The sequence below is a fragment of the Sceloporus occidentalis genome, unplaced genomic scaffold, assembly GCF_023333645.1.
Source record: "Sceloporus occidentalis isolate IW3139 unplaced genomic scaffold, rSceOcc1.0.p SCAF_9, whole genome shotgun sequence".
In the NCBI taxonomy this organism is placed as follows: Eukaryota; Metazoa; Chordata; class Lepidosauria; order Squamata; family Phrynosomatidae; genus Sceloporus; species Sceloporus occidentalis.
In genome coordinates, this window is record NW_028316989.1 from 29,718,899 (window position 1) to 29,745,788 (window position 26,890).

The window sequence follows — 26,890 nt, forward strand, 5'->3', positions numbered from 1 at the left end:
TCATTTGCACCCGTTCTTGTACATGGATTTGGTATTCACCCCATCGTTTTGGGAGACATTGGATTATCCAGGCAATTATCATTTGCCTCCCTTTAGATGAATGTGGAGTGGATGGACTCTTTGATTTGCAGCCCTTGTTCCAGCAAAGGTGATAACCATGCTAGGCAAATTTCTTGGCTTTATGGCACCTATTAACCTGCTCACAAAAATGTCAGAGCTAGCCGTAAAGCTTGAGATGCATGGTGACCGGATTTTTGTAACCTCCAATTTTAGCAGTTTTATAACCTGTGGGAGAATGGGTCCTTGCAGATGACAGGAAGAGAAATAAAACCTGATTTTATTTTTAGCATTTTACTAGTATAGACTCCAACTGTCCTTATATTCTGCTAAACAGCTGTGCCCTTTCTAAATTAATGTTTTCTTGCTTTTCTCTCTTTCTTTGCTACCACACAGGAATGGAAAGCATGTAGCCCTCCAAATGTTGCTGGAGGGCATGTCCCATCATCGAACCCTAGCCAGCACAGCCAGTGGGAATGGATGTTGGGAGTTGTGGTCCAGCAACATCTGGAGGACTGCATGATTCCACATCCCCTTTTATAACACATAAAATAGTGTTTCCCTCTGACTTCTCCCTTAATCCATTAATTCCTTGCTGGTGGGAAGCTTTCACCCTCCAGAGAGTTATGACTGCAACTTGCAGCAGCATCGATGAAGTGTAAAAAGTGGTGAGGGACAATGGGAACTGTAGTTCAACAATATCTGGAGGAGCAGAATTGCCCAACCCTGCCTTTTCTGGTAATGCAGTCTTTCCCCAATATGACACCCTCCAGATGTTTTGGATGATAGCTTCCACTAACCCCAGCTATAACCATTGATGGTTAAGGATGATAGGATTTTTGCAGTTCAAAACATCTAGCAGAAACCAGTCTGGAGAAACCTCTTGAACATATAAGGCACTCAACTCCTTTTTTGTCTGCTTTTTTTTTTGGGGGGGGGGGATGTTGGTCATCACTTGCTCCTTTTTAAAAATAGGTTAATTTTTATATAGAAATTTCCAATAGCAGGAACATTGGCTAAGTATGGCTCTGAAATATAAATTGCTGTAGAAGTCATTCCTTGGGTTCTGCTCTTTCTCCTGGGTCTCCAGCAATGACTACTCTAATAGTTACATCTCAAGAATTGGGAGTGGAGGGACAACGTCTCTAGCATTTGTCTTTATTCTACTCCATCTTTGTTGTTATGGGCCTTCAAGTAAACTGCAATGATTTATGGGGTTTATTCACAGGAAGTTTTCCATTGCCCTTCTTACACTGAAGTAATGCTGTTCTTGTGTACCTTCAAGTCCTTTCTCACTTATGGGGACCCTAAGGCAAACCTATCACAGGGTTTTCTTAGCGAGATTTGTTCAGATGGGGTTTGCCTTTGGGAAGAGTGTGACTTGCTCAACGTCACCCAGTCTGTTTCCTTCTCTGAGCAGGGATTCAAATCCTGATCTCCACAGTTGTCATCCAGTGCTCAAACCACTGCACCAGAGTGGCCCTATGAGATAGTGTAGCTTACCTAAAGTCACTATAAGTTTCCATGACAGCAGGAACATAAATACAGCAGCCAGCCAGGGATGGTTCTGCCATAAAGTAAAGAGAGGTGGTTGTCTCTGGTGGCAAATGCTGTGCTATAGGGACAAAATTTTGGAAGGGCAGAGCTGTGTGTTCCAGAGTTTCAGGTCTTCAGGGATACACAAAACACAAGACCTCAAGAAGTCATGTTAGATCAAATGAACCCTTCTCCCAGTCCACCACGTTGTTTTCCATAGTGGCTAAAACTGAAGCTTCTTGGAAGGCATAAACAGATCAACATCAATAACTTGTCTTGATGCTTTTGCCCACAGATTTTGGAATTTTTTAAAACTGAAGTCCCAGAATTTCCAAGACACTTTCCAAATTCTTGTTGCCCCCAAGTATTGGCATTTAGTGGCTTACCGCTTATGAAGACAGAGGTTCTGTGTAACCAACATGGCTCAGTGTTGTGGTCCTCCTCCATCTTAAATGTGTCTAAACCCCATTTGAAGGCCTCTGTGCTGGTAACTGCTGCCAAAATAAGAATGTAATGAGAAACAAAATACCATCCGGACCCCACAACACATTGAGATGTGTTATTCTATAGTTCTCATGCAGAAAAAAGTTGGAAATATTATTATACCCATCTCTCACTCTTCCTCTGAGGACTTCAAGGAGGTGGGTGTTTTGAAGCTGGCATGGCAGGTCCTGCGTGGGTAATTTCTCTGAGAAATTTCAAGGGAGCAACAAACCTATCCAAGTTTCTTAGAAGGTTTTCTACACATCTGTAATAAGCTTAAATGAAGCTCTTTTTTTAAAAGCAATCCTAAGAACAAATGGGAGATGAAGGAGAGCTGGAGTATCATTTGTCTATGCAGAGCTTCCATCGCAGACATGAGATGAACTCCTAGCAGTGTCGCCTCTTGTCCTTGTTCTTAGACACACTTGAAATGCAACCGGATCCCTGCCTGCCTCAATAACTTTGAAAAGTCCCATTGCGACTCCATTGTATGTTTCTGGGGAGGAAGGAATTTTAAGCCAATGAAGATTTAGTTGCCATTGTGTGGCTGTGAGCCATGCGAAGCTCATTTAAAGCTCATTGGGGGGCGACCTCCTTTTCATGGCCAAGACTCAAGACTCGGGGGAAGAATGGCATCATGTTCTTAATGGCCGGTAATATTGGGCCACCTATGGCAGAGGGTGCCCCGTAATGAGAAATACCTTTTGTGTTGCCATTGTCGTTGATGCTGAAAGGAGCTCAATAGCTTTTGAAAAAGGAAAGCAATGGATGGACTTGGGTTGTGAGAGGCTTTCAGAGGTGAAATGAGTACCAGATTGAGCTAAGCATCCTTGATGGCTGGCTCCTTTCAACACCTCTTTCCCTCGTCCCTGTTGAATAGGTGGCCAAATCGAAAGAGAGTTCAAATAATTCCAGCAGAATTCAAAGTAAGTCACATCCCTTAGACAGAAGATATTGGGGGGGGGGGGGGGGACAAGGTGAATGTGTATATGTATGTGTGATTTGCTTTAAACCATATATTAATATTAGCAAGAGAAATTAAAAACTAAGAAGTTAAGTTGAGGATTTTGTTGGGTGTCCATGCGTTTACATTGTTACAGATGGCCAACATCTGCATGCTGAGAAGATGAAGCTTTGCCCAAAGTGTTAAACAGAAAGAGATGGGTGAGTGAGGATGGGAACTCTCTTGTTTTGTCGAATTGTTGTGTTAACAGTGTGGGAAAGGCACCAACAAGGAACTGCCCCCGAAAGCTTTCCGCCCAAACGTTAATGTCCTTGAAAAGTTTTATGGCTGAAATGTCCCATACTGAGAAATATGGGCCGGCTTTGAAAGGTTTCCCCAGTGAACATTTATAGTGCGCAGCATGAAATTTGTTTCTGTGGGTCTGTTTGGATTAAAAAAGATGTGCCGCCCCCCTCCCCATTGGTAGTGAGTGATACAATATGCTAAAAGAGTAATTCTGAGCATGAGGGCTGGAAGTCAGCAGGAGATGGCTGTGTAAGAACTTTCATGAAAACATTGTTGTTTGTATTAAGTAGGCATCATGCCCAGTTGGCAACTCAATCAAGCCCTTCCACTTGGGTTTAAACTGATTTATGGCTGGGGACCACAGCCTCTTGTACTGCAGTAGCCAAGATTGCCATTAGAAGTTTCAATGGCTGGGAGAGAAGAGGACAATGTTCAAAGCAAAGTCCTCAAACTTGATCTTGGATCAGTTGCAAAAAGCATGTGCATTTGAAATGCACTTCCATTGGTTCTTTTTAATACTTCATAATGGCCATGGGAGCACCAACACAATGTAGTGGTTTTGAGTATTCTTTACCTAAGAAAACCCAATGAAATTCATGGTGTTACCATAAGTCAACAGGCGACTTGAAGGGACATATACACAAAAATAACATTTGGATCATATTGTCAATCCGAACTAGAACAGATCCATGAGATTAACCAATGTGTGAAATCGCCAGTGAATACAGATGGATCTGCTCCCTTTGGGATTAACCAACAAGACTCAGATCTTGCAAATACGCAAAAGCTGATTTGACAACAGCCTGCAATCCTGGTTTGACAGCATTGTGTGAGCCTTTAGCTTAATGGTGAGCTGTGGTTTCTGTAAAAACAGAGTTGATTGTTTAAAACGGAGGGTGCAAGGGATGAGGTGGAACATGCATGTGCACAACACTCATTAATGTGCAACCCAGTATTGAACCAACTCAACACTGAATCACACTGTTTAGGTGCAATGAAATAAAAGTCTGTTGTTGAACCTAGTGTTAGTTTAATAATACACAGACCTAACTCCAGTTGCTAGTTTCAGCTAGCGTAAACACATTGAATCAATGGGATATGTGCAAGTGTTGGCTGGCCATTCAGCATTTGAGTCATTGGATCTCCTTTGGTAGAGACTAGCAGCTGGGTTGAGGTCACAGTGTTTGTTTATGAAGTATACTAGGCTGTATTAATAGTAGATGTGCAGATGCTGTGGCAAGGAATATTCTGCTTTACATTAAAATTTTGCTCTTTGGTTTAATTGGTTTAAGGCACAGTATGTGTTACCACTTGAACAATCTGAGAAGAATGCCAGCACTTGAATAAAAAAGAATCAGGCTTAAGGAAGAAGGAAGAAAATGGAAATATATAACTATGTTTAAAAAAAAAGTTGGCAAGGAAGCTGTTGCACCCTTTACAAACTTGCCCCTAAGTTGGATTTTTTAAAGATGGATTTTGTGACCAGGAAAGGCACTAAATTTATAGCGTTGGAGACTTGAACTCGCAAAGGCGTAGTACAGAGCGCCAAAAAGGGGCGTCTCCCTGGCGCCTCTCTTTGCTCCACAGGAGTGCCACAGCAACCAAATTGCATGGTGCTGCTGCAGAGCAAAAAAGGAGCACCCGGAAGTGGTTCCTTTTTGCGGCACCACTGCGACGCCGCAAAGCGCCAGAGACAGTGCAATGATGTCACAGCTGTGCCACCTCATTTGGAAGCAGTGCAGCTGCGATGTCATAGTTGTGTGCACCGTCTGGAGGGCATGTCGCAGCTGCGGTGCATCCATGACGTGCAAGAGTTGCTGGGCGTGTGGGCCCTCCACCCACCAGGCAACCCTTGCATGTGATGAGGGTGCAGCAAAGGCCTGTCTGTTCTGGGCCAATGTTTTGTTACAGCTTCCCATGTTTGGGTACCTTATGTGCCAGCATCACCTAGTCTCAGGTAGATGTAAGGAAGGATCATAAGGAAGCATCTTACCTCAAAACCAAGTGATGGGCTTCCGTGTCAAATTTTAAAGAAGCTGAACCTGTTCTGAAGATAAGATTCAACAGGTTGGTTAATTCCTTTAAAGTTCAAATGAAAACCTGGACTGGAGTCACTGCCCCACTGGCTTGGAAGCTACTTGCTGTCACAGTTTAATCCTTTATGTCTGTGTACAAACCTGTTCACAACCGAGTCTGGAAGTTACCAGTTACTATTCTGTGCAGTTAGAGACTGTTTTTGCAGTTAGGAAACATCTTTTGCAGCATGGTTCAGCGACGTTACAATTCAGAAACAACACAACAGGAAGGAGGATCCTTTGTTGGTGCAATAAATAATGCTTTTTAGTGACTTGTTAATGTTACCTTCTGGCATTTATAGAGGCATTTTGGCAAGAGATTGTCAAGTTTAATGGCATTGTCTTACCAATAGTAAAGGTTTTTCTAAGGGGGATTAAAAAAGGCACATTAAAAGAACAGTAGGGCATCTTTATTTTTTAGCACTGTAACAAGTAATGGAAGCAAACTACGCCTCAAACACAAGTAACCGGAGGAAGTGATTGCAAAAAGGAACTTTTCAAGGTTTGGTTTATAAACGCAGTACACTGGATCTGGCATCTGTAAGAAGAATCCTGTTGGATCAAACCAATCAAATCAATCTAGTTCATCGTCCTATATTGCAACTATACTACGGATTACCAATGTTTGATAACCTTTGAAATGTCCTGGTTCCATCCTTTGGGTTTCCCTGGAACCAGATGAGCAAGGTGTACCAAAACATCTACTTCGTATTTGGGTGACGCCATCAATCCTTTCCCCCAGATAACTGTAATTAGTGAAAGTTTAGACAATCGTCAACATCAAACCACACATTTCCCTTCTCTTTTGACCTCCCAAAGCCCTTCCTTCAAACTCTTATATAAACATTGCTCAGCATTCTATTTTTAAAGAAGGATTAAATTGTACTTAATTAAACAGGCACGGCATTCCGAAGTTCATTGGGAGGTTCAAGGATGTCTGTTGATGCAATCGACCCATTTGGTCGCCACATGCCTGGCTTCCACATGGAACCAAGTCATTGTATCTTCTCGAGTGTATTCACGCCGTGTTTGCATAACCAGAGTTCACTCCCACTGCTTCACGGATACCATAATGCGATCCAAATTAATTTTTTATGTTAAAAGGAAACTGTTCTTTCTTTGAGAGAGCTGATGTTCTTGCCCAGTTGCCTGTTTTCCTTGGGTATGGACAAGGAACTCTTGGATGTTCTGTATTGGCCCTAAATACCCAGAAAGCACCAAATCCCATCAGATCTTGGGAGTAAAAAGGGTCAGCTCTGGTTAGTACTTAGATGAGAAAAAGGCAACCAGTATCAGGTATTGTAAACTATATTTCAGATGAAGGAAGCAGAAAAACCAAGCCTATTCCTCCTTTCCTATCTTTCCTGCTGAGTTGAGTGCAAACCACTTGTGCACTTTGAATTTAGGCCTCATTCCCACTACCTTTTAAACCGGATCACAGTTTGGTTTGAACCAGTTCAAAAAACCCTGGTTCCCACTTAAATCGATTTGCTGAAGCAATCCAGTGGGGGGGGGGGGAATGTGCCAGACCCATTTAACCCGCGTCTTTTTCACCAAATTGATTCAATGCAAGTGTCAACCAGAAGTGGGTCAGAATCGATTCAAATTTGCCCTTTGGCTGGCTGGAGCGGAATCATTTTGAATCAATTTATTCGTGAATGTGAGCCACAAGTGGGTTGTTTTGATGCCAGAACATGACAGACAATGTGATCAGGGCAAGTGTAGTGTAAACCACAATCTGACGTCGAATCGATCCATCGATTTGGATCGCACACCTATTTATTTGTAAGTGGGAATGAGGCCTTAGTTTGCAGCAACTGAACTAAGCTGAAGAGGAAAGGAGAAAGTGGGAGAAGGAGAGAGAAATTGGGACCTTTGAAAAACAGCTGAAAAAGTGGGATGGCAAATGGTTAATAGTGACTGTCCCTGTGATATTTGGACAGTTGGAGAGTATGTCAAGAGGGCTGTGTATGTGTAGAGGGGAGATCTGGCCATAATTCTTCTGTGGTTTGTTTTAGGTTTAGAAGAAAAGTTTTAAAACATGAACTCAACCATAAGTCAAACTGATTTCTTGGTTTTTAAAAGGCCTTTCTTGGGCGTAAACAAGCTCAGAAGGCCCCCAAGCGTGGCAAAATTGTTCTCCACTTGTGAAAAAATGTTTGAGAGATGCTGCAAGGCCCAGGGAGTCTCCAAACAGCCACCCTTTTCCTACCCTGGAACAAAAAAACAAACAAACCTGAATTACTTTGGAAACTGAACTGTCAGAGTCTGATATGGCTGCCTCCTCTGTTGATGTTAAGAGACCAAAAAGAGAAAAGGGGGGGAAAAACCCACAATAATGGCAGCATATGCTCTTAACAGGCACGGGTTTCTTGGCATTTTGTCTTGAATGCACCAGACTGAACTCATGAACCCTGCCTGCAATTTTCTTTATTACATCTCATTCCATTCCACCACCCTTGCTGGCCATCGGGCACTTTCTGTTATATAAGCATGCACTTCAAGAAACAAAAAAAGAAAAGAAAAGGCCTAGGCTAACAAGTATACATGTATTTCAGACATATTTGAAACTAAGCAGGTCTGCTTCTAAGCAGGACTTGGATGGGAGACTGTCTGGAAACCTAACCACCTCCTGTCTTGAGTCCAAAGGAGAAAAGGAAGGTTGGTAAGATTATAATTAACAACGAGGCATTCAGAAGCTGAAGGACTGCAGGGTGAAGTGATTATAATTAGAGCAATTGCCCTTAAATCGTACCTACTTATTTATTATATCTGGAGCATCTCTTTAACACCCCAGACTTGATCTAAAGGAAATATATGCTTCCTGAGATTGCCAAATTCTACCTTCCCCCAATCCAAATCCAGGCAGTCTAATATGCATGTCATTGCAAACCAAGGCTGAGCAGAGTGCTTTGCTTGAAGAAAGTTCTGAGGCTGGGGAATGCAATTAGCTAACCTAGAGGCAAGTTACATAGCCCAAGGTATTTGACTGGTTGAGAAGAAGGACAAGATGGCACCAAGCCCCCATTCCAAGCACAGATGCAAGCTGAACCAGCAGATGAATCTGAATTGAGTATAGTTAATGGGATACTATCTTCTATGATGCCTTTGGGGGCATATTATGGGAAAGGGGACATAAGTTCCTATTGCAAGAGGGGAACATTTTTGGCTGGTGTGTCATGTCAATATTCAGTTGAAGGATGTGAAAGTGGAGCAACGCTTGTGGCGTCATTGTCAATCATTATGTTTGTGCATTATGATGCCTTGTACATTGTTTGCATGCTATGCATTGCCCATCAATGCTCAATATTCAGCAGGGTATGCAACATTACAGTTCTGTAATGAGGTTACAATCTTGGCTCAGTCATTAATCAAAATGGAGACTGCAGTCCAGACACCAGAAGATCAGGACTTGGAAGGGCAGATGTGAAGGAAACACTCAAGATCCTTAAGTGTGAAGATATATCATTGAAGACTAAGGTTAGGATCATCCATGCCATCGCAGTTCTCATTTCTATGGATGGTTGTGGAAGCTGGACAGTGAAGAAAGAGGATAGGAAGAAAATCAACTAATTTGAGATGTGGTGCTCAAGAAGAGTTCTTCTGAAATTGTGGAATGCTTTTAGGCAAATAAATGGATCCTAGAGCAAACCAAGCTTGACGTCTCTCTCGAAGCCAAGATGACTAAATTGAGGCTGTTGTACATTGGCCATATCACGAGAAGGCATGATTCCTTAGAAAAGGCAATAATACTTGGTAAGCTGGAAGGCATTAGGAAAAGAGGAAGACCACATGCCAGATGGATAGACTCAGTCAAGTAAGCCACGACTCTGAATTTGCAAGACCTGAGCAAGACTGTTGAGAATAGGGTGACATGGAGGACTCTCATCCATGGGGTTGCCATAGGTCAAAGTCGTCTTGAAAGCCATTAACAACGCCTTCGCGGACGATTTGGTACTTTCAATATCAAACCCAATAGAAAGTAGCGAGCAGATCTTGAAGGAATTAAAAAAAATTGGAAAGGTGGCGGGTTACAAAATAAATAGCGAGAAGACAAAAGTTTTAACGTTGAATATGAACAAAGAGGAAAAGAGTCTATTGGAAGAAAAAACTAAATTTATAATTGAAAAGAAGGTTAAATATTTGGGAATAACTATTTCGAATCAAAATAGAGACCTTTTAAAAAACAATTATGAGAGGTGTTGGGCCATTATTAAAAAGGATCTGGAAAACTGGCATAAATTGAATGTTTCGTGGATGGGGAGAATCGCAATAATTAAGATGATGTTACTGCCAAAAGTTATGTTTCTCTTTCAAAATCTCCCGATTATTATAAACAACAACCCGTTTAAGAGTTGGGAAAAAGAAATTTCTAAATTTATTTGGAACAATAAAAAACCAAGAGTTAAAATGAAAGTGTTACAGGATGCCATAGAAAATGGAGGTCTGGCGGTTCCGAATTTGAAATGGTACTACCAAGGTTGTGTCTTAGATTGGGTGCTCGATTGGATTAGGTTGGATAAGCAAAGGACTATTAATTTGGAGAGAATTGATTTGAAATTTGGCCTACATGGGTATTTGGTGTACAATAAAATAAAATTGGACGGAAATTTCAAAAATCATTTAATTCGGAAGTCCCTGATAAGAATATGGGAATTATATAAATAAAAATGGTACTCCTAAATTCCAATGTGGACCTCATCTAATGAGGCGTTATTTAGGAGGGAAGTGTTAAAAGAGAACACTTGGGTAACTTATGCAGATATTACAAAGACAGAAAAAGGTGCAAGAAGAATGAAAACACAGGAAGAACTCCAAAATGAAGGTTTTAATTGCACGTGGTTTGCATACCGTCAATTGAAGGAAAGATTTATAATGGATAATAAGACCGAGGGAATAGGTCCAGGGATACCAGAATTTGAAAAGATTGTAACGAACCCCAGAAAACAAATTGCAAGAATATACAATTTGATAAGAACCACCGAATTAGAAGAAGAGACAGTGAAGGAATTTATGGTAAAGTGGGCAAAGGATCTAAATGGACCAATATAATTTGATCATTGGCAAAAGGTATGGCAAAATAAACTAAAGTACTCTCCTAGTGTGGAGGTTAGAGAGAGTTGTTATAAATCAATATACAGGTGGTATCTTACCCCTTATAGGCTATCTAAAATGTATAAAAACAATAACCAGAGGTGCTGGAAATGCAAAAAGGAAACTGGGACCTATTTACATTGTTGGTGGGGGGTGTTCAAAGGCTAACAGCTACTGGGAAAAAATATATAAAGAAATTAAAAAGATAACTAAATTGACGGGAAGAAAGGATCCCAGGGTGTACCTCTTGAACATAACCGAGAACTGGAATATAAAGAAAGAAAAGGAAAAAGAATTATTCTACATGATAATTGCTGCAAGAATTCTCTACGCGAAATACTGAAAATCTGAGGAAATCCCAACAGTGGAAGAATGGCGATTAAAAGTAATGGACTTCTACCAATTAGATAAGTTAACTGCCCTCCCTTAAAGAAGAATCACTAGATAGTTATCATAAGACATGGAGTTCCTGGGAAACCTATTTGAAGGAAGAAATGAAGGAAGTAGTATGTGTAGTGTGTGAAACGAATTAAGAGGGCAAAAGAAATAAGATAAATGTTGGAGATAGCAGAATCAATACATAAGATTAAAGGGAGCAGTTTGGGTAATATCAGGTTCTAGTAGACAAGAAAAGGACAATAAGATTTATTTTAAAACATGAACAACTCCAAGGGAGAAGAAATAGTTTTGGGAAAGTAAGAGTTAGTGAAATCTATTTTTGGAATAAGGGTTACATCAGTAAGTGAATGGAAGTGAGAATATCTATGCGGGTTATAAATTTTTTTTTAGAATTAGTTAGATTGTATGGCCGAATTATTGTGAAGTTAATGTTTGTTTTGTTGTTGTTGTGATTTATGTTGTTTTGTGAATTATTTTTGATGTTGCTATATTTTAAACTAATAAAATTTTAAAAAAAGGAAAGCCATTAACAACAACAGCAAAATGATGTGCTGTATCACAAGTGAAGCATAGCTCCATGATCAAAAAGTTTGCCTACATCTCCACAGCGCAAGATCTTTGAATTAAATGCACTCTCTCCGATGTTTTTTTAAAAGCCCTATTCTTTTAACACAAAATGGGTCAGATTTTTGCCCCGAAAAGAAGTATATCTGTGTGTGCGTTTCCCTTACAAAGGTGAGCCCAAAGGAAATTGCTGCTCACGGACATTTGTTTTGGTTTAAATGGTTTCTCAGGGTTTTTTCACCTTGGGTACTGAAATGAAGAGACTCGGTATTCCTTTACTTTTTTGGAGACATAAAGCTGCCCCTGTAGCTTTAGCCAGTTTTAATCAAGTTTATTACCTGCTCTACAATGCCTTCACCTCATAAAACTGACAGGGAGGGGATAAAATGGCGATGACGAGAAGATCTGTTGTTGGCACATCCAGAGAGCTCCAAATGGAAGATATTTAAAAGGATGAAACACAGTTTCTTTCCCCAAGTTATCTGATTGGAAACACTTGAAAACCAGCCTGGTATTATTGAAAAAGAGGGAGAGAGAAAGTAACCATCTCATCCTTTTGGGACATACTTACTTGCGCGTGAGGAAATAGCATCAAGATGGGGAAAAGTTATTCTTTCTGGTTTTGAGGCTAAGGGAATAGTATGGTAGGACATGCTGTTTAAAACATGGGAAACTAGGGTTGCATCTACACTGCAGAAATAATGCCATCTGACACCACTTTAACTGCCATGGCTCTATTTTACAAATCTTGGGATTTGTAATTTGGCGAGGCACAGCGCCGCAATCTAAAGACCTTGTAAAACTACAAATCCTCTGTAGGATGCAACCATGGCAGTTAAAGTGATATCAAACTACATTATTTCTATGGTGCAGATGCACTCTAATGGTTCTCCTCCTTGCTGTTCTTATGTGCCTTCAAGTTGAGTCTGACTTAAAGCAACTCTGTCCTGAATAATTTCTGGGCAAGATTTTATTTTTCAGAGGAGTTTGCCATTGCTTTCCTCTGAGTCTGAGAGACTGTGACTTGCTCAAGATCCCTGAGTGAGTTTCCATGGTTGGAAAGGAACTGGAACCCAGTTTGTGAGAGTCCTGGTCCAACACTCAAACCACTACTCTACACTGCCTTGTGTCCTCAATTGCCCCAATCCATGAAATTTGAAAGGTAGACTTGCGGAATGGCAAAAAATCTTGTTCTGCCTCAGAGATGCTTCAGTGTTGCCAGAAATACTAACTAATCCTACTAAAATGAATTTATCCAATGCGTGGCATGCAAGAGTATTGGCAAAATGGTGCACGTTATCTGTTTCGATTCCCTCTTAGACCTCCGTGAAAGTACAGCGGTTGAATGTTATGTTCTGCTGGTGTTAAACAAGTTCTTGGAAACTAAAAACATTTCCCACAAATATCTCACTCCTCACCTTGTTTGGCTCCTTCTTCATACATCTGGGAGGCATCTCCTTGTGAAGTATCATGGAGATCATCCATATCTTCCTTCTTAACAATTTATTGGTCAACTGTTCACATTTAAATTATTACCGTCAACATTTCAAGGAACTGAGCTTTGGAATCTTTTCCCCATAAAGCAGTATTTGATCCAAATATGACTAATAATCCCATCTTTTCCTGTCTGGTATTAGGATGGCGACAGAGGATCTTGGCTGTACACTTTCCAAATGTTGGCTGCAACATGGCAGGTGTCCACGCCTTTAGAAGGTTTTGAAAGAACTAACAGGAGATGGGGGACCATGTTTTTTGGTAGTAAAATCTGGATGAAAGAGTGCTGGAGGACTGAGTTGTGGAAAGGGTGGTGCAGAGAAGGCTGGGACCTCCTAAGAGTTAACGTTTCCAAATGCCACCGACAGAAATGTTGACACAAAGCCTGTCTTGTTAAGTAAAAAATAAACAGAAGATTAATCAAGGTGGGTACCCTGGCATGATGCCCAGATGAAATCTGGAGAAGGCGATCAAAAATAATTGGCTGAGGTGCTTACATTTTGCACGGATCTCTCTTTTTGCATTTGGGCCCGAAGCTTAGGCTCCAAACATCATGTGTCGAGAAGGTCTTGAGATGATTACTTATTCTTATTTATTTTTTCCTTATTCCTTTCACATCCCACCTTTCTCTTGGCATGGGACTCAGGGTGGCTTAAGATTAAAAGAAAGTACAGCTAAAAAAGCTATGAATAACAAGTCTGAAGAATGATTACATCAGTCTTCTTATTAAAGACATTGTTACTCTTACTGTTATTATTTCTTTCTTGCCTCTCCTTATGGTATGGAACATCAATAATGGGACCCACAACATCAGTTCAAAGAGAATACAAAACCAATGCATATTTAAAATATCAGTATATACTGTAAAATTCATAATTTAATAATTTTAAATAATTTTAAATAATAGTAAAAACATAAGTCTGTTTCATGAAGGGATTCTCTGCTACAATCAGTTTGGAGCAAAAGGCTACATAAAAAGATTTTGGCCTGACTATGGAAATAAACCAAAGAGGGTGTCAAGCGAGTCTCCCATGGGAGATATCTCCATAGAGATTGAGCTTCCCTAAAGTGGGACAGGAGCTTATGCCCCCAAGAGTCCCTTTGTTCTTCTATGTTAGACCCTCTCCACATGGTCCTCCTGAGATATATATAACCTCTGAGGGGAAACATCTGGAAGATTTGACAACTGATAATCTCATTGGGTTAGTTCACTCTTGTGATCTATGATACTCTTCTGAGGCTGATCCCACTCAAAAATGTACTGGTAACTTAATGCCATCACACCATTAACTCTTTCTTACCTAAAAAAGGAGACTGGTCCCTCAGCTAGGATCTGGTGTTGGGTGTGGCCCTCCAATAACTTCTTGAGGGATAGTATGAACGCCCAACAATTGGCCATCCTTGCTCTAGAGAGATAGGGTGAGGAGGAGTCCTCTTTCTCCAAAGTGGTTAGATCTGCATCAGAAGGGCTCTTCTCTTGAAGTTCTATCTGCCATTCTGTCTCCTCCATTGCAGTGTTTGTAAATAGTTTATTTTCCTTGCTTCTTAGAAGCACCCCTTTTATCCAAACATGCCCAAATGCCATCCCAAAGTGTAGGAGGAGGACGAACCTTCTGTTTGCTGTTTGACCATACCCTAATGCAACAGTGCTTAGTCTCATTGCTAACGTTTCTTGGGGATAAGTATTGTAGTAAGCAAAGCAAATTAAAACCATGTTGGAATCCATCCCAAAACAACACTACATTCTGGATACTAAACAGATCCTCCTGAGCTTGGAACCATGTGGTTTGTGGCACAATGGCATTTCTGTTGAAAGGTAATATTGAAGATTCATTGTGTAATACGAAGGTTTTATTTCCCTAATATCAAAATCCTATTTAGCCACATTCCCAGATACAGAGCAGGGAAGGGTGGTAACTTGGTGGGAGAGCAGATTTTTTTTTTTACATGCAAAAGGTCTCAGTATCCATTGGTGGCATCTCCAGGTGACTGAGAAGCAATGTACCCCAGGAGAGCCACAGTGTTGACCAAGTGCCCTGGGACAGCCTCTCTTGCCAGAGAACGATAGAGTTTGCAAATATTCCTTCTATCTCTAAGTTGCATACACACTGTTCTCCAAAAGAATGCAGGGTATGAAGATACAAAGTAGGGCAATGCTGTAGGCACAGTGCTACAATTATGTAACGTGAAAGGGATCCAGGACTCTGCTTCCATGATGCACAGTTCAATACCAATTTAACTTCCATGCTCCATCCTGTGCAATGAATTCTTTGATAGAGAGTTGTCATGCTATAGGTCAAGATAGTGGCGTGCCTAGTATATTTGACACCCAGTAGGGGGTCATTTTTTAACACTCACATCCTCTCTTCAATCAGGCCAGCAAAACCATCAGACCCAGAAGGCAGCCCTTCCCACCAACACACTGGGAGATTACCCCCCGCCCCCCCAGGTGTAACCTGGTTTGGTTCACACTCCTTGCACCCGCTAGTGATGCCCCTGGTTCAAGGGAATACACTAGAAGTCTCTAGCTGAGTTTGCCGAGTATCACCTTGACATTTAAAGTGGCATCAAACTTTTGAAACCAGCAATTGTCATTTCTACTGACACCAAAGCTCTTTGATAGAGGAGGCTAAAATAGCTCACAAACCTACAGTTCCCAGTATTCCATATTATTGAGCCATGGAGGTTAAAGGAGTGTCATACTGAATTATTTCTGCACTGTGGATGCAGCCCTAGGACAGGCTAATACTTGAAGATATTTTAACCCAGCTGATGTAAGGACAGAAGTGATGACAGGAATAATAGCGACCCCAGAGGGGTGGCACACACCTCCACAGTGGTTCCCTCTGAATATGTTGGACTAACAATTTCCATCATTCTCCAACTGGAGTATCTTGAGATCTATAATCGATCAATTTTAGGAAAGCAGGGCTAGCCACTACTTCACACCCGTATTCTACTTCTCTAGTTTTGAATTTCTGGCCTCCCTGGGTAAAAACCTCTGCCGATCTCCTTACTACAGCTCATTGCCAGCTGTGGTTATGCCAATCCTGACACTTCGAAATTGGACTCCATCAACACGTCAGGCCTGTTATCACTGCTTGCGATCCAGTGCCACTATATCAGGGAAAGTAAATGATTGTCACTTTGTATTATGTAGCCCGCCGCCGTCGGCGCGCTTGTTTAAACATACTCGCTTCGCCATGAAATGCTCACATCTGCTTTCCATTTGTGGAATCAGCACTTCATCTCTACGACGGCTTGGCTCAAGCCCCATCCTATTGTGTACATTGCCTGAAATCCCTGTGAAGTCCACCACTGACTGTTTCATCCAGATCGCCCCTCAGTTTTCTTTGGGGGATTTCATCGAAATTAAATTTGGCACTCAAGTCTTGAACAGTTTCTGTAGCAGGAACCTGCATCCTAGAAAGGATTTTTTTTTTTGGGGGGGGGGGAGAGGAAGACATGTTACAGGCTATATTTGAGAATCTGAAAGATGTTTGGCATGCAGCATGACCTTTTCTTAAATAAAAAAATCATTGTAAAAATTATGTTACAAACCATATTTTGGAGGGGACAGATGTTCACGACACCCTGCTTGGAATACTGAAACAGCTGTAAAGTCCCTTGAATTCAGTACATAAGTGAGATGAATCCAGGTTAGGGCTATGGTGCCAGTCATCTGATCATTACATATTTAATTGATTAAATTGACTCAGCAGTGACCCTGATAAGTCAGGAAGCAGATATTTCACTGTGTATCTGTAATAAATGAGATACTTATTCATTTGTACAATCTCTCAAAAATTGATAGTCACACTTTAGAAATTGAGATTGAGAGGGATGAGTCAGAGCTCCTTGGCAGAGAATTATAAGTACCCCAGTGAACTACAGATCCTCCCATCTCCTAGAATGGAACCATGGCAATCCTACAATGCTTTCTTTTAATTGTGGCATCATACTGTGCAATATACATGCCACTCCTGAATGGGTCACTGGGTCACATCAAATTAAACTTCAAATAAAAACTGACCAACCAATTAAAAATGACAGGGGCTAAAACAGAACATCACAGAAGAAGTTCTCATATGGAGTAAGGATTGTATGGTTTGTGGACTATACACAACCCTTTGGGATGGTTCGATATGTCCACTGTCTCTCAAAAACCTCAACTCTTCCAATAGCCACCCAAAATAGAGTCAGCCCCTCAAACCCTTCTTTTTCATTCAAAATTAAAAAAAGAAGAAAAAGACCAATCTTGCTATGCTTTCCCATCATTCGGAATCAGTGCATGTGTAAGAATAGGGTCCCCAAGTCCTGACTGTCCCAGACCCTTTATTCTTGCAGTGCAGACTAGGCCTTGGTGACCTTAGAAAAGTCCATGCTTCTTAATCTTGGCCTATCCATTGTCAGTACGAATGTGATGATGGTGGACCACCTAAAGGACTGTTGCAATGAGTGCATAATGGTTTGGTCTACAAGTCTATCACAATGAGGGGGCTGCATGCAGTGGCAATTCCAATGTCGATGGGATGGTGATTCTGTTCAGGGTTTGCCTCTGGATTTTAATGGAGCTATCCAGGCAACTGAATCTACTCATGGAACTATAACTCAACACTGTGTGCCTCTCCTTGAAAGTTCGGGTGCAAACCCAAAGCAAAGTTACCATCCCACTGGTCCTGGAACTGCCCCTGGTTTGGTGCAGATTTGATAGACTGTATTCATTCACTTTCCCCATCTAAACCTGTCAAAATGTTTTGGTGCCTCTTCCTGATTCAGAATCTGATCAAAGCTGCAGGACCTTCATCCCCTATTCAAACTGGCACCCTAAAGCAAATTCCCATTGGCCTAAATCCTATCGATAGAGTAGACCCTGGTGGCGCAGTGGTTAAATGCCTGTACTGCAGCCACTCACTCAAAACCACAAGGTTGCGAGTTCAAGACCAGCAAAAGGGCTCAAGCTTGACTCAGGCTTGCATCCTTCCAAGGAGGTCGCTAAAATGAGTACCCAGATTGTTGGGGGCAAATTAGCTTACAGTTGTTAACCGCTTAGACACTGCTTAGGCGGTATGAAGCGGTATATAAATGAAGCTTGTTTGTTTGAATGAGTGGGACTTACGTATGTGTTGACTCACCATTCAGTGATCAATTCAATGGGTCTATGCTTGTTAGGACTAACCAATAGGATGTAAGCTGTTGATTCAATGGCTCCACTGGAGTCAGGACAAACCAACAATGCTTTGAATTCTCCAAAATGCTTTATGGACTAGAATATCATATTCTCCTCTTAATTTGTCTCACATCCCTTTCCTTTTTCTTTATTTACTTCTAATACATCCTAGTTACTCCCATATAATCATCTGGTTAACATTTATTCTGTTGAAAAATAAAGCAAAACAAGCCCTCTGAAGTTCATTTGGGTGTCTCCTATCTATAACTCACTTTCCCCGTTCTGCTGCAGAACTGACATTTTCCTCCCATTCTTGCTCGATATTCCACAACCCTGAGCAGCTGCCCTTAAAACAAACACATGCTGAAAAAGGGGTGAGAAACCAACCTTCCAGAAATATTCCTTTATTCTTCACCCTGAAAATTATTTTGGCTCAGGGCCCAAGACCAGTAATATGCAGTTTTAGACCAATTACAGGTGTCTGGCCCAATATGCCATAATTCATCAAAGTTGTGAATATTCTGTTCTTCATTCTGTTGGAAGGGGTGAGACTTCCAGAAATCCAGCAGAGTACAGAGGTTCACTGTGTGCCTGGGTAGCAATCACAATTTTCTTTCTACAATAGGATTCACAAGCTCCTTCCTCAGGAAGTGATGCCATCTCGAGTTAATTCTATTAATTAGAAACAAATTTCATTGATTAGAAATAGGGCAGTGAATTGTGGCATTCTATCCATTTGGTATATTAACTAACTCAGTTGTTTTTCCCAGTCTTAATTCTACTTGCTTACCTAGTAGGGTAAGCTCCCCCGCCCGAAAAGCTTTCAATTATTTATTTATTAATCTGTCGACCCACATAACTACATAAACGTAGTTACAGATGACCTAAGGACTAACAGAATCTTAGAATTGGAATGGATCACAAGGGCCATCTAATCCAACCCTCTTTCATGCAGAAACAGACTACCAATGCATTCCTGAAAAATGCCCATCCAACTTCTTTTTGAAGACCTCCAAAGATGTGGAAAACATGGAAGCCACCAGTGAGATTTCCTAACCAGTACTGGGGACTCACTTAACCAGTCAGTGTGGTGTAGTGGTTTGAGTGTAAGACTAGGACTCCAGAAGACCCAGGTTCAAGTCCCTCCCCAGCCATGAAAACCCAATGGGTCACTTGGCCAAATCACCCTCTCTCAGCCTTAGAAGAAGACCATGTCCAACCTTCTCTGAAGAATCCTAGCTGGGATGGGGAGAGAGGAGAAAAAACATTCTGCACTATCTAGGTCCCAACATGATGGAGGTGGGTCTGGTTGCTCTTCTCCCTTGGTGTCTACAACAATCATAATGTGACTCCTTTATGGACATAAAACCTGAGATAGCCAGACTCAGAATGTAGGTCTGTTCAGCCAAATGAGCTCTAATCAGATTTTTGATGGTTCCTCAAGCACTCAAGCAGATAATGGTCTTTTCCGCAGATCCACCTGATCTTTTAATGGGATCTTTGGAAATGCGACATCCAAAGCCTCCAACTTGTTCTATCACTGGGCAACTGAGCCCTCGGTGCTAGTTTTCATTTTGTTTGATTAAAACCAATTCTGACAATGGATTTTTTAAAAAACTGTTATCCTCTTTTTGTTGTTGTTCACAGACCATTGGCTGTGATGACTATCTTGGCTCAGACAAAGTGGTGGACAAATGTGGGATCTGTGGAGGGGACAACACAGCTTGCAAAGTGGTCTCAGGAGTCTTCAAACATACCCTGACCAACCTTGGCTATCACAAAATTGTGGAAATTCCAGAGGGGGCCACGAAAATCAACATCACGGAGATGTACAAGAGCAACAACTACTTAGGTGAGTTATGATCCTTCCCCAAAGAGACTTGATGTGAGATGGATGAACCTGTTTCACTTTCTGTAATGTTCACTTGGTCCTGTGTCAGTTTACTTTAAAAAAAAACCCCCAAACAGTTTGAATAAAAATTTGCACGCATTTTCTATGCAATTTCCCATCTGAAGAAGTGGGACTCTAATCCACCAAGACACGTGCTCAAATAAATTAGCAGTTTATTCCATTCCATCCCTGCATCACTTTATATATATATTTAAATAGGTGACCATATGTATATGTTCTCTATGCAGTTTCCCATCAGAAGAAATCCAAAATTTTGTTTGCATTACAAAATTTGAGAAATTTGAGAATCCAAGAACAATTGGGTTCCAACTTGCATATTGGTTCAGAAACACAAGTTCAGTGCTCATCACCTTTCCTTGGTAAGTGGAATCTGTCACAGAGAGGTGAAAACCGTTTCAGAACTAGGTATTTGAACACATGCTTCAAATATATCTGTTTAATTTGTCCATCCCCAAGAACCTCCAAATTCCAAAAGCTGATCATAAATGGAGACTGGAAGTGACATGACATCACTAAAAGTGTGCCCTGAGATGGTTCTATAGCAACAATAATTCCCTACCTGTGCTCTAGAGAGGATGTAAAGGCTAAAAGAGCCTGGGGACCTAAAAACCGTGGTGCACGCACTGGTAACCTCACGGCTTGATTTCTGTAATGCGCTCTATGTGGGGCTACCCTTGTGCCTAGTCCGGAAACGTCAACTAGTTCAAAATATGGCAGCCAGATTGGTCACAGGGAGTTCTAGGAGTGATCATGTAATACCTGTTTTGAAATCCCTCCATTGGCTGCCCATTAGTTTCCAGGCACAGTACCAAGGTGTTGGTTATGACCTTGGGCCCAGCCTTCCTACAGGAGCGCCTTCTCCCATATAATCTGCCCCGCATGCTTAGATCCTCGGGTAAAAACTTGTTGCAGCCAATAAAAAACTAGGCTTACTAAGGTTTCTCAAAGGACCTTTTCTTCTCTTGCCCCTAAATTATGGAATGACCTGCCAGAGGAGATCTGGAATATGACCAAGCTTGACGGTTTCCAAAAAAGCGGTCAAGACAGACCTCTTTGGGTAGGCCTTCCCAGATTAACTTGTCTGCTCCATCAACTGCCTACCTGCTTGACCTTGCTTATTGGCATTTGGTCTGAAATGTCATTTTACATTTGAAGACTGGGTGGGATTTTTTAAGTTATAAGGTTTTTATGGTATTAATCATTATTTGGTATGTTAACGTATTTTAGTGCTGTTTAATGTTGTAAGCCACCTCGATCCCAATCGTAGAGGTGGGATAGAAATAAATTTTATGATATTATTATTTTCCAGCCAATTTAAGACATAGGAATGAGAGATGTACAAGGGCTTGGGGGAGGCCACACCAGAGCTCAAAGGGAAGGGACGCATGTGGCCTCAGCCTGCACATTGTCCATCCCTGCTTTAAAGTGGTGGATGCTCCAAGGAAGGATTCACCAAACTCTTAATCTCCTCCTTGGGGTGGAATACAGATGTGGTCTGTCTGGAAAATGGACTTTTGCAACTTGTGAAAACAGGAACTATGCTCTCTTTTTATGGTGGAAGCCAACGGTCTGGTAGTTGACTGGATGGTACAGCAGCCATGGGAACATTCAGTCTTGGGAGATGGGTAGAAGGGGGAAAGATTGATTTTGTGTACCAAGAGGCCCAGCAACTAGACTGTCAGCTCTAAAGTGAACCATATGTGACTGTGTTTATTGATTTACTTTAAAAAAAACCATCCACCTTGGCGTTGGCATGGACAAAGCTGTAAGCACCCTAGGGATTGTGTGTGCCTGGGAAACTGATGGCGATGCTTGTTCCCATGCATGCCAACAGTCCTGATTCTTTTTTAGAACAGACATGTTGCTGTTTTTCTGCATTCCTTGCCTCAAATGCCACAGCATGTTCCTATCGCCACCAGCCTTTACCAAACAACAACAGCTACCTTCCTACAACTTGTTTGCCCTTCTTTAGTATCCTTTCCCATAAGTTTGGACATTTCTATTTTTCGTTTCTGAATTTCTAATTTCTTCCTACTGCTGGAACTGTGCGCTGTGAGTGTTTCTACACTATGAAGTGAGAGAAATTTCATACCACTTTAATTGTCCATCCAACAGGACCTGGGAATTGGGAGTTAATTGCGTTGCTATGGAACTTCTACTAGAGAAGTATATTGCCCTCCTCTGGACTATATTTTACAAGCAACCCTGGTTTAATCTTCAGTCCCTCTTCCCTTAAAAACTGTGGTCCAGGAAAATACAAACCTCCAGTACTAAGATCCAACCACAATTCCAGCACAAAGATAGAGAAAGTCGAGAGTAGTCTCAACTAATTTCCCAACATCTCTAGGTTAGCATGGTTTTGGATTCACTGAAACTTCAGCTGGCTAATGCCAACTTAGCTGGACAGAATTCTACAAGTCATTGCCCTACAATACAACGCAAACCTAAACAGTAAGGCTAGATATTCCTCTAACAATAAAAATAGTTATAAACTAGCTATTGTTGCACTGCAGTAGGAGTGAAGGCCATCCTCCCCCCCCCCCCCCCCCCACTGCAGTCAAAATGTAATTTACTGGTGCCTTAGTTATTGCAATAATGAATTACTTACAAATAACTTGTTATTTGTTGCTAATTACTTTCAAGCTGGGTATAGTTTGAATATGAAGTCAAAGGCTTTCATGGCTGGCATCCATAGTTTTTTGTGAGTTTTTCAGGCTATGAGGCCATGTTCTAGAAGAGTTTATTCCTGACGTTTTGCCAGCATCTGTGGCTGGCATCTTCAGAGAACATGGCCACATAGCCCGAAAAAACTCACAAAAAACTCTGGGTATAGTTATTAGCTAACTGCTACAGAGTGCCCCCTACACATTGTTCTGAACACATTGAAAACTATGGCCTGGGACAGACAGGCCAAGAGCGGTGTGCCGCTGCCAATACTAGGGTTTGGGATCGCGCAGTAACCATGTGCTCCCGAACCCTAGTGTGTAATGACAGCAACATCATGGCAGCATCCTGTCTACATAGGCAGCGCTACGATGATGTAAGCAAAGTGCAGCATACAGAAGTTGCTGCGCATCACTTATGTCACATGCTCCTGGAGTCTTAAAAACAGCCCAGTTTTTCCAGGTTCTTCTTACTGTGGGTGGACGCCGCATGGTTTGCCTGCTGCGGTGTCCCTCCAGAGTTAAAACAGATACCTCCAGCCCACCCTTTTGGGACAGTATGTACCATGTCTAAATCTATTTACTATCTCTCGTTCTCTCTCTCCGTCCTGTTCATAGAACCCTTCATGGTGACCAAGTCTGTTGAAAAAGAGCAACATCTCTCTCTCTCTCTCCCACTCTCTACTTCTCACTTTCTGTCTCTACATCTGTATTCATGGTAACCACCAGGTTTGTTGGAAAAGAGCAACATCTATCTATCTATCTATCTATCTATCTATCTATCTATCTATCTATCTATCTATCTTTGTCAGTCTCCTATATGTTACTACAAGGATGGGCAACGGGTGGCTTCCAGATTGCTGCTCCCATTAGTCCCAACCAACAAGGTCAGGAATGAGAATAGGAATTGTACTATTGCCTGCCTCTGCCCTACTGTAAGTAGGCCCATGTATCATAAAATCTTACAGAAACATAGAACTGGAAGGGACTTGCCATTCAAAACTCCATGGCTAAAGTGACTCTGAGAGTAGTCATCTAACCTCTGTTAAAACTGAAAAGAAAGAGAGTCCACCACCTTCTGAGGTGCTCTATTCCACTGTCAAGGAGCTTTTACAATCATGAGGTTCTTGCTAAAAAATATTATCAGAATCCCCATTCTTTGAATTAGGATCCATTTTTTGGGTCCTACTTCCTGGAGCAGCAGAAAACAAGCTGACTCTATCATCTGCACAACAGATCTTCAGATATTTCAAGATAGCTTTAAATGTTTTACGTTTTTGTGATTCTTACATACTGGATCGTGAGGGTTACAAGTGTTAGTTTCTTTCTCTGAAGTGTTTTGACTGCTGCTTGTTGCTCCAAGGGCAATATTAATGTTGTTTTCATTGCTTTTCTTGTTCGAGAGCAGATTGGATGTGATGTTTTAATCTGGTTAGGATCTTGTGGTTTGTTTGATCTTGGTGCATTTGTAGGATATATTGTTGGTTTTGGTCTGGTGTTGTAAATGTCCTAACCCTCCCTAAAGTTGGAGTAAGATTTTTTTTTTAATGCTCAATAGACTTAAATGCACATGGCAACTTGTCTAGAATATCCTGGTGTCTAGCATTAATGGCTGATTAGACGCCTGAGACAACACCATGGAACACTTCCAAAGAATGCTTCATTAGTTGTAAATAGACCATAAAATTAACATACAGGAATGTATCCCCCGCACCCCTGAATGTTAAATTCATCTCCTAGACCGGCCAAATTACACTTGTTTAAGAGAAGAATGTATTTTTAAGAACTGAAATTGGAGATGTTATAGGAAAATGTCCCAAAATACGCTTGGGATACCAGCTCACATCTTGTGTTCCAATGTGTAATGTTCATAACAGCACTGCGGTGTAATGTGCATAACAATGCTACATAGCTCTTCAAAATATATGTGGGATACAAGCTCATGTTCTGTGCTGTAATGTGAAACGTTCATAAGAGTGCTCCTCGTTGCTCGTCTCTGAACTGATGCTTCTTTATGATGCTGGCCATTGTTCTTCACCCATGATTTTTCTCCATTTAAACACTGGCCAGTTATCACTTGTGGTGGACCTGCAATAAGACAAAAACATATTGGAAGAAGATTCATTGTGAGATAGAAAAGTTACTTAAGATAAAAGATACTTAAGAGAAAAATATGTTTCAAGCCTGGACTGTTTCTGTTAGGCTTATTAGCTGGAACATTGAGAATACAAGGAAAATTATTACAATGTTTGGTTATGGCAGTGAGAATATTATATCCACGAATGTGGAAGAACAAAGCATTCTTTGGAATTCCATGGTGTTGTCTCAGGTGTCTGATGTGGAAGACCATTAACACAGAACTGGATTGTAAAGGTGTTTGAATTTCCCATGATGGATAAATTAACTACCTTATTAAAAGAAAAATCAACTAATAAGTTTGTGGAAGAGTGGAAACCATTTTTGAGTTATATACAAGAAATGGAAGGAATGGCATTTGGGAGTAGAGGTATATTTTAATTTGAATGTCTAAGGCCCGGTACAGATGGGAGGGAAGCGCTGTAACCGGGCCGAAACTAGGGCTCGGGAGCACGCAGCAACCGCATGTTCCCAAACCCTAGCATGCGGTGACGGTGCCATCATGGTGGCCTCCAGTCTGCACGGGGGCTGCCATGATGACATAAGCACTGAGCAGTGTCTGCACATTGCAGACAGGAAGTGGTATCATGGTGGCGCCCCTTCTTGTTTGTGACACTGCAAAAAAAAAAAAGCTGCTCTAGGCAGCTTCTTTTTGGCAGCACATTGGTGCTGCAGTGTGCAGCTGCTGCAGCACCAACTTGGGGCAAAGGCGGGTGGCACAGAGCTGGCCATCTGTCTAGCCCCTTCAGCTCTGAACACACTGGCAGGACACAACAGGCCAACGCCATCATACCTTGACCATGGATTTGGCCCATTCCCCACTCCTGGAGCGCACTTGGTCTGGCTTGGCGATGGGCAGGAGTTCACTTCCATCATGCCATGAAGTCACCACACAAGGACCTAAAAAACCAAACTGAGAAGAAAGTGAAGATTTTAGAGCAAATTCATGATAGACATAAGACCAAAAGCCTATCAATTTCTACTGCTGTCCTAGTTTTTGAGATGAAATATATAATTAAGTGGGTTGCCTCTCACTTTGGGATCTGAGACTTTTTTTCCCTCCTCTGGAATGCATATCTGCTAACCTTGAGATTTGGACTGCAACTCCTTTTAGCCATCACCAATCTGTTGCTAGTTCAGAGACCTTTCCCTAAAGACTTTGCAATCTGTCTGGCCGTGAGCCTAACCCATTTGGGCCCCGCTCTGCATAATTTGGGACACGGTTCTATTCTGGAACTCTTCAGTGGCCTGTAGGGAGTCTGGAAGAAAGCTGTTCTGGACTTGCTTTGGCAAAGAATTAGCCCTTTAAAAATGTTTTGGATTACGTTCTGGCAGGAATCATCGCACATGGTCATTCTGCAGAAGTGGAGTACTTTTCCTTGCAAGAACATTGGTTTCAATAGAGGCTTTCATACTATTGAGTTGAAGGCAAGACAGGGAGGCAAGAGAAGGGAGATTTGTCTAATATGTCTACTTTTTAGACAGTGAACCAAGGATGGACAAGAGATTCATTGCATTGAACCCTTTTGGTGTAACCTTTTCATACTTCTCAAAACTTGCTGAGAGAAGACACACATTTGACTTTCCTGAGAGAAGAAATGGAACAAAATTGAGGGTGATAGGTTTTTGACAACCCTACTCTGAACTTCATAGCATTTTATTTTATGGTGGTGGTGGTGTGAAAGTAAACTTGGCATGGAGCCTTAACTGAGAGATCTTTGTAAGATAAGTGAGGTGTTTAATCTGTGTTGACAAATGAATGGGTTGTCACTTTGGACAAGAAAACTTTGGACAATCTTGCTGCCAGAGAGTCGGAGTGCATGAAGCAATGGCCTTCTTGTGAAAATACAGGGAAGTATTTGCTTTAACTGGCTAGGAGATATATCCCGAGTATTACTAAACGTAGATCAGAAACTGATGGAGCGTGATGAGATCTTGGGAAAGGTATGGCTGAGCAATCTACTTCTGTAACGTAACTTGTATCTTCTCCTTGAGCAGTCAGAGGCTGGTTTTGAACATAACTACTATTGCTATTGAATAATGTTTCCTCTTCCTCTT

The 26,890-nt window shown here is 41.5% G+C and overlaps 1 protein-coding gene across 1 annotated transcript in view; it reads left to right on the forward strand.

Annotated features, from left to right (window-relative positions):
• THSD4 (thrombospondin type 1 domain containing 4) overlaps nt 1-26,890 on the forward strand; it is a 276,631-nt gene that overhangs the window by 196,540 nt on the left and 53,201 nt on the right. Inside the window, exon 7 of the mRNA XM_089538427.1 lies at nt 19,769-19,973. Within this exon, the coding sequence (XP_089394553.1) occupies nt 19,769-19,973 (205 nt within the window). The remainder of the gene's footprint in view (nt 1-19,768; nt 19,974-26,890) is intronic.